General features: G+C 42.5%; 2 protein-coding genes across 2 annotated transcripts in view; both read right to left on the bottom strand.

Moving 5' to 3' along the window:
* LOC103394671 (E3 ubiquitin-protein ligase znrf2-like) overlaps positions 1-4,796 on the bottom strand; it is a 5,691-nt gene extending 895 nt beyond the window's left edge. The window contains exons 1-3 of the mRNA XM_008332083.3: positions 3,949-4,796; positions 2,115-2,210; positions 340-445 (exon numbers count right to left, since the gene is read on the bottom strand). Of these exons, the coding sequence (XP_008330305.1) occupies positions 340-445; positions 2,115-2,210; positions 3,949-4,264 (518 nt within the window). The 5' untranslated portion in view covers positions 4,265-4,796. The remainder of the gene's footprint in view (positions 1-339; positions 446-2,114; positions 2,211-3,948) is intronic.
* A 798-nt stretch (positions 4,797-5,594) lies between these two features.
* On the bottom strand, positions 5,595-7,598 carry LOC103394685 (maturin-like). The gene is made up of 3 exons (XM_017040925.2): positions 7,590-7,598; positions 7,227-7,349; positions 5,595-6,849 (listed from the first exon to the last, which is right to left on the bottom strand). Exons 1-3 carry the CDS (start codon positions 7,596-7,598, stop codon positions 6,742-6,744), a joined length of 240 nt encoding a protein of 79 aa, XP_016896414.2. The 3' UTR covers positions 5,595-6,741.
* Between the last annotated feature and the right edge of the window lie 735 nt (positions 7,599-8,333).

The raw sequence follows: 8,333 nt of genomic DNA, 5'->3' as shown, positions 1-8,333 counted from the left end.
AGAAACAAAAACATGTCATCTTCTGTAAGTATTTGTGCAGCCCAGTCTGTGGTCTGTAATATAACATTCTAAAAAAGGTAGTAAATTAGGTCTGGAACTGTTTCAATCAAAGGTAATAATGGAAAATAATTTTATTATGTATATTTTTTATATAATTTAATGCCACTTAAAAGCCCATACTTTAAATGAAAATATACATATGTATACAATAATCTCCAATAACTTAGTTTAATATACTGATATTACCTCGCTAAGTGTTACAAAGTTTATTGTTAAAACAATTGTCCATCTGTCCATCCATCATCAACAGTCCATTTACCTGTTGTTTTACTGACTTACCCCTTATGATAAATACAGAGGCAGGGCAGCCTGGCAATGGTGTCTCCCTGCTCCAGCTCATCTAAACATATAGCACATTCCCCAGAGTCTCTGGACAGGATGTCCTCTGAGAAAGACCGCAGAGAGACAGAATGGTCAGAGAGCTGCCTCCCATCTTTGATCTTCACCTCCAGTGATGGAGTCAAGCCGTCATTACATCTGCTTTCACCATCAGCTCCCGTTCAGCAACAGAGGAGTGATAAAAGCAAATGGTACTGCTCTTTTACTGGGTTTTTCTTAATGGATTTCAGATGAGATGACTAATGAAAATAAGTAATTAACGCTTTCTGTTTCCGAAGCAACAGGTCTTAGTGTAAACCCCTGAGGCGGGATGAAAACATCAAAACAATTTCTGGAAAATACCCAGATGACTCTTTTGTGTGTACTTTTATTTAATCTTATAACTGATAAAATGGGCTTTTTTTCTTATTTTTAAAAATATCAGCAGGAGGAAAAGAAAACCACTTAACCTGCCATCTTTGTGCTTTTCTTCATTTACTTCTTTCCTTATACGGCACTGCTGGAAAACTAACCCCAGGTCACAAGTTCTTCTTGTTACATGCATGTCAAAGGCTTTGCAAACAAACACACTGGGGTAAATTGCTTAACTGGTGTCTTACTTTTGTCCTACTTGTTAGGTTCCACGTGAACAGGAGACTGTGTACTGCAATTACTTTAAAAAGAGCCAATTTTACATAATAATGGAAGCTTTTACCGTGAAGGACAGTCAGGAAACTTTCATTGAAACACCAAGTTGAAGGCGCTGACCTTGCACAATCAAAAAACATCAACACACACAACACCCACCCACTGGTGGTTTTTAGATAGCGCTGTGGATGTCATAGAAAACAAAAACAACTCGAGTTCCTCTGAGCCGAGGCGAGCAGAGGAGTTACGTCTTCACGAGGCCTTCCTGTTGTCATAGCAGCTGCCGTGTTGTTGGCCAGAGCTCTTGAGGTTCATACTCAATTAAAATGGCATTGTACAACACCGAGCACATTTTACAACTCAGTGTATCTCTGGTGTAGGTAGAGGATAATGCTATAATTACATAGGATTCACATACTGTACATGTTCGCCTGTAATAAGTCAGACAACATCTGCTGATAACACATATGTTTGGGTGGGTGTGTTCAACCTCAGGGCTGAGTCTGCACATGTCTCAACACCTTAAGACGAGCAGCGATTTCCCCCCTGCTTTAACAGAATTCACAACAACATTTTTTTTTGTTTGCTGTGAAAGCAGTGTGCATATAAAGGAACTGCCTCGGCCTTCTTTTTCCTATGTGTACACATGTGGGTGTGCACCGCACACACGGTCTACATGTGCACGAGCAGGTGTTGGAACAGGTGCAGGTGCAGCAGAATTGACCGCTGATCCTCGCAGGAGCGTTTCTTTGTATTCACAGTATCATCTTTCAAATGTAAATATGTGTTCATGAAGCATTAATTAAAAATAAAGCAGAAAAGCTGAATGTCAGTATAATTTAATCTAACCCACTTGGTGTTAATTATTGGCCCCTTCAAGGAGATGGCACGGGCAACCACGACCCCCTGGTCATTTGAATTTGAGCCCCCTCCTCTAGGCTCTGTTCTTGCAAATCAAACTTCTCCTGTATCCGTGCAATATTTCATCCAGCTATAGTAGTATCAGCATTTCCTAGAAGTTTGATGCTGTTTCGTCTGCTTTGAACTCATCTGATCATACAATAAAAGGTAATAATTTCCCTCCTTACTGTTGTAGGTGAGGCGTGTTTTGCTGAAACACATGAGCAGATGCTTCTCAATTTCATCAGATGCCATGAACTTGGAGCAGAGGGGACAGTGGAAACCTATCAGAGACAGAGAGACACAAGGACAAAAACATTAGGACCCAGATGTGTCTGCGTCTGCGTCTCTCTCCAAACCTTGTATTGATATATACACAAGAGAGGGTGCGGGACCGTGTGTGTGCGCTTAAACTCAGATCGTCCGACGTCACCTCGCACCTGACAGAATCTGTTGTAAACCATATGTAGCTGCTAATCTGCTAATTGATTACCGTCCGTTAGCTACAGTATCACAAATACGTTTTTCCTGTTGCATCAACCTTTTGTATTCCACATTTTAAATTAACAACTGGTAGTTTGAGAATGAATTGTTGAGAAATGAAACTAAAAATATTAACTAAGAAGATGAGAAGATTAGTGAAAAAAATGACTAAAATTGCCTTGTTATTACTTAATAGATAACTACGGTTTAAACCTAAGATGAATAACATCAAACTTGAATTATTGTCTTAAAAGTATTTATTTTCATCCGATAATATTTTTAATAAAAACTGGCTTTAATTGTGAATGACATGACCTCATCTGAAGTTGTTGTCAGTTCAGTCCGTCACCTCGTGACTGTATGTGTTGTCTCAGACACACAAAGATTAATAGGCCAAGAGCTGCTTGACTTTTCCAGATAAGCTGTTTACGTTATAACACCTTGGGCGAGGACAAGAAAAACAAGTGCGAAGACGCAGGCCGTCGTTAGCTCAGTTATCTTAACGACTGCCGCGGAACTTGTGCCTGTTCCTTTTGTTTGACACAGGGGAGCTGAGGAGACAAAACAGGCTGTGGATAACACGTCAGGGCGACACAGTCAAGCTCACATGGCCCTGATGTACAAAGGTTATACAACAAAAGCACTAATGATTAAACATCTCCATCAGGGAAATGAGCGATGCCCGTAATCCAAAAACAGGAAGAATACCTTCAGAGATGTTTTTTTTTTTTATCACCTTCAGATAAAGGTTCAAGGGAAATTGTTCGGATCCAAGAATCTGCAGCTACACTTTAGGTCCACAAGGTGCATCAGAGAGTTAAAAAAAAACTTCTTTAAAGTATTATTTTGTGACTCATTAACATTGTCAGTGGTGTTGTGTAAGTCTGGTCCAGGCCTTGTTTTGTTGTGGTCCGGTGACAGGCAACATTTTTAGACTGCGAGACATGTCGATTCAGGAAGTTCGTGTACGTGTGTCGGTGACTGTCTGTCTGTGTGTGTGTGTGTTTATGTGTCAGGCAATGTGTAACCAGCAGGAAGCCCTTATCTGCTGACCTACATTTTGCACTCTTCTCCCTCAGCTGGAGAGAAAAACAGGACGGTTTTGCAAGACTCGAAAGAAGCAAAATAGTCCCAGTGCTGGCTGATTACAGCAGAGCCACCTGTGGCTACAATAAAAGTGCACCGTGATTAAACAAAGGGCTTAGTCAATACACACACACACACTAACTGTATTACCATATTATCACATGTCAAGTGGAAAAGTACAGAGCCGTCTCAACCAACAGCAGACAAGCTAATTGACAAGCTAAAGAATTGGTAACTTTGATCCTAAAATTAATAAATACAAATAATAAATATGAGTTACAAGATGTTGGTAGAGAGCAGACATCAATAACATGGGTCAAGTCATCGGGGTTCTATAGAAAAAAGGATGACTATGTACCTCACTCCAGGGACCAAAACAACCCTAAATTATGGCAGAAGTTTTAGGTTTTGTTGCAGATTTGTTTTTTTCTGAACTTGGTGTTAAATGTTTACCTCCCAGCAGGCTAGGGGACAGGTGGGTTGGCAACGACCCAATGAGCAGTCTGTGGCCCTCTGGAGACAGCTGTCCTTCGATGTCCCCGTCCGTGCCATCCAGGCTCTGGTTCAGGACATGTGACCCTGACCTGCCGCCGGCCGGTATACTGGTCGGCCCTCCACTAGTGTAACGGATACTGGGTCCATCTGGTCCATTTGTGTACCTGAACCCCGCAATCCTCTCCCCGCCGCTAGAGTTTCCAGATGGCAAGTCGGAGCTGGAATAAGCACGAGTTCTGCCATCAAACACTGGGCTGCTCGGTTTGGCCCCCATGCCGTCTCCGGTTCTTCTCCCTCCTCCTGGTTTTCTTTTGCGCTTTTAAGTTTCTTTTAGCCTCGAACCATGTCCGCGACGAGTCCTGAAGAGTCCACCACGACGACGACAACAACAACAACAACAACACAGGTATTCCCTAACAAAGAGAGCGCAGGCAAGACTAGGTAAATCATCTCAAAGTTTCATGGTGCGCCCTCCCAGTGCGTAAAGTGCGCACTCACTGACGCACAACTTAATTTCCAAATGGTTGTTTTTCTTCTTCTTCTTCTTCTTTGCGGCAGCAGCAGCAGCAGCAGCAGCAGAGCCCGTCCCTTTTTAAACAAAGGGGAATGTGAAAGATAGGGATCTCTTTGGAGCAGCTCTCTCTCAGTTTCTCCGCTCCATGCAAGCATGTGAATGCAAATGTTGACTCACCGCTCGCCCGGTTCAAGTTTGTTTTTGTGCTCAACTGCGCTCGCCTGCGAAGAAAAATAAAAGCAGGGATTGATCTACTCCCTCTGTGAGACAGCTGCGTTAACTGGAACAGAGTTCAGCACGATAAAGCAGAAGTTTTCCTCCAGAGTAAAAGTATTATTCATTGTAATGCGCTTTATTTGGGTTTTCTTTCTTTCTTGCTTCAACTGTGACTATGTTGATTAAATTATAGAAGCAAAAAATGCAGACGCAATTTTTTCTTCTACAAATTATATTTCTATAAAATGTATGTACAGTAGAAGTACTGCTGGTACTCGTGTTATTAGTAATACGTGATAGTGCAGGAAATGCATAAATCAGCAGCAAATGCAGTAATAAAAATGATATTTGTCTCCTTAGCAATATTATAAATTGTTAGAAATCATATTAGTAATTCATAATAGTAGTATTAAGCAGTAAAAACGGCATGGTAGAAGCATTAGAGATAGCAATAGTGAAAGTACTGGCAGTATACTCTATATGGTAGTGACGTTGGTAGTAGCAGTGGAAGATATAGTAATAAATAAATAAATAAAGTAATAATAATAATAAAATAATAATAATAATAATCAAAGGTCACAGTAGCTAAAAAATCTAAATACTGATCAAATGAAACAACAACACGTGACGCTCCGTTGATGCTCTTGTTTTGAAATCCATGTCACTACTTCCTATCTGGGCTCTGTCAACGTCAGATTTGACGCAGCCTGGAGTGGGCGCGTCAGGTGGCCCGTGACGTCAGCCCCAGCAACACCAGCAGCAGCAGGTCACCGGTCCTGTGTGAGATATGAAAGAGAGGCATCCATGTTGGGGCCTTTGTGTGCTCTCAACTGCAGGCCATTCAGACACAAACAGACGCCTCGGCACCGAAGGCTCGTTTTTACACGCTTTATTGAACAATTTCACACGTCGGAGGGCAAACGGAGGATACACTGCATGAGGAACATCCAGAGAGGCAGTTAAAAAGACAAAACATTTACAAAGCAAAGTAAGCAGATAAATAATGACGCTCCGGCATGTTGGAGTCGCGCCGGAAGCATCGTTTGCGCTGGATGGTGACGTGCACCTGGGGCAAGCAGGGCCACTGTCTCTCCCCTGGGTCCGTGACACCCAGGTGTGGGCCAATCAAATTTTAAAATCGGGGGGGGGAGGGAAAAAACCTTGAGGGATGCACAAAAGTTCAAAACAACACTCTCAGAAGACATATCAGGAGAGGAACACGTTAGATCGTTGGGGGAAATGATGGCAGATCGGTGGCAACCAGGAAGACTACGGACGGTGGTCGTGTAACAATGGGATGCTGAACGGGGAAGAGATTAAGCTGCAGCATTAATGTCTCCGTGGTGACGGTGATATAATAAGTAGCACAGATTTCAAATGTCCCCATAAAACGAAACAGAGAGACACGTTTCTAAAATACGACCCATGCTACTGTGAAGCTTTGATTTCTACACCGGGGAGCACAAATGTTTTCAAACACTTTTCGGACACGTATCTAATACCGTTCTCCCAACTCGCTGCTCGTACATCACTCCACGTTTTCAACCGTCAGTTTCCGACCGCTTTCCCTCTCGCACTGCCTTAGTGTCAACCAAGAATAAAGAAAGTAGGTTATCTTCCACATTCATCTCAGCGTTCGGAGAGGAAGTAGAGTATTGCGTTAACATCTGACCGTATTTCTGCATATGAAAGTCAACCCACGTAACTAGTATTGCTGTGCTGTGGAACTTTAACTAACCCAATGGTGAATGATAAGACGACTCACGTAGCCTTCGTGTGTGTGTGTGGGCGGGCGGGCGCGTGTCGTAGGGGGCGACAAAGTGCACAGAGAGGGCACTCTTTGGAAAGCAAAGCCACTGAAACATTCAAGAACATTTTTTTTAGCAAGTGTGTGTGTGTGTGTTTGTTTGTCTATGTGTGTGTGTGTGTGTATATATGTGTAACAGTAGTGGGGACGCAGGAGTTGTGGCCTGGGATTTTTTGGGTCGCTCTATCCCAGCTGCAGGCCTTTCAGGGACAGATCACTGCTGGCTGACTCCCATCTGCTGCTGGTCAGGCCCTGGTTCTCCTTCCATGTCATTGTGATAATGCTCAAAACTGTCATCTTCTATGTCTGGAAGACCGAGTAACTGAGGGACAAAACAAGAGACGAGTCACGTGTTAGACACAGCAGGTTAGGAAGGGCTTGTTCCTCATATAGGGCCATTTTATACATAAATCCAAATGACTTTTTCCACTCGGTTGCCCCACGTGTCTAGCATGTGTTAGTTACTTTACATTTAAATAGGAGATTTTTTTTTGGAGGTCACAAAAGTACCATACAAAAATGTAACCTTTTTAAGTTCTCCCAAAAATATCCTTACAAACGCTACGCAACATGAACTGCTTGATATTATTCCAATCCCTATAGTCAGACCAGATGTGTATTGGAAAAAAAAAAGAAGATAACAACAGCAAACGGAGGTCACTGTGTTTCTGGTAAATGTGCATTTTGTGACAGACTCACAGGTCTGAAGGATGTGAAGACCTTCTCCAGCACCTCCAGAAGAGTCTTTTTCCCACAGGAAGAGATGTAATCCTGGGCCAACTGTAGGAAGGGGAGACAGTCCTCGCTCTCGCTCCACACATGCTGTACACACAACAACAAACAACAACGCAGTTATTAACGAAACCACTAGAAAAATACACAGGACTTTTCTGTGCCTTACTTAGAAATGTAAGGATGTTATGGTCAAATTGTTTGCAGTCTTGAGAAACTCAGCCCACCTACATACTGTACACAAACCCGCAGCCCGGGGGACACAACCGTGGCCTCAAACTCCAGCCTGAAGGCCAGCGAGCCAGCACCAGGCTGTTAGTATAATTGCACTCTGTTCATGTTGGATCTAAATCAACTTCTTAGTCTTTTTTTTTTTTTTAATATGCCTCGGAACACTTATGGGAACAGTTAGATAAACACTGATCCCTGGGAAAATATATCAGAGTCATTTCACTTCAGTAGGTTTAGTGCAGTTTGATTGGAGTCTAAAGGCCACACTGTTAGATGATCTATTATGCAATTTCATTAAGGAAGTCTGGCCATGTGTGAACAATGACCTGAAGGAAGTAACTGGACATTTGTGAAACAGCTAGAAACTCCCGGTGCCAATTAATGTTTGTCTACGACCTTACAAATGGTTCACGTATTGACTTCTGGAGAAGAAGGTCATGTCCGTGTAGTTCTCAGTTTGTTCATGTGGTTCTGTGTAGCTCTTTGTTGTTTTTTTTGAACAAATATATATAATATTTGACATAACAATCCAATTTAAAGTTCATATCAATGTGGCTTAGAACAAAAACTTTCCATCAATGTTCTGGCGTGATGTAAACTCCCCCACCAGGACAGTGTGAGTTCACCTGGTGTTGTGTTTTGACTATGGTGTTTCAGACATAATTTATGCCTGGCTCTGTGACTCATTCAGTTCAAGGATGGCTGCTCCAGGACAGTGGACAGTGGGCCATGCATTCTTGGCCGAAGGCACGGCCTCACATCACAGCAAAAGACTCTCGGAAGATAAGAAAGTCTTGAGGCCACATTCAAAATCCTAAAAAAGAAAAGTTCATGCTTGATACG

Source organism: Cynoglossus semilaevis, chromosome 18, assembly GCF_000523025.1.
Source record: "Cynoglossus semilaevis isolate Cse_v1.0 chromosome 18, Cse_v1.0, whole genome shotgun sequence".
Taxonomy (NCBI): domain Eukaryota; kingdom Metazoa; phylum Chordata; class Actinopteri; order Pleuronectiformes; family Cynoglossidae; genus Cynoglossus; species Cynoglossus semilaevis.
This window is presented reverse-complemented; position numbering and strand designations above follow the sequence as displayed.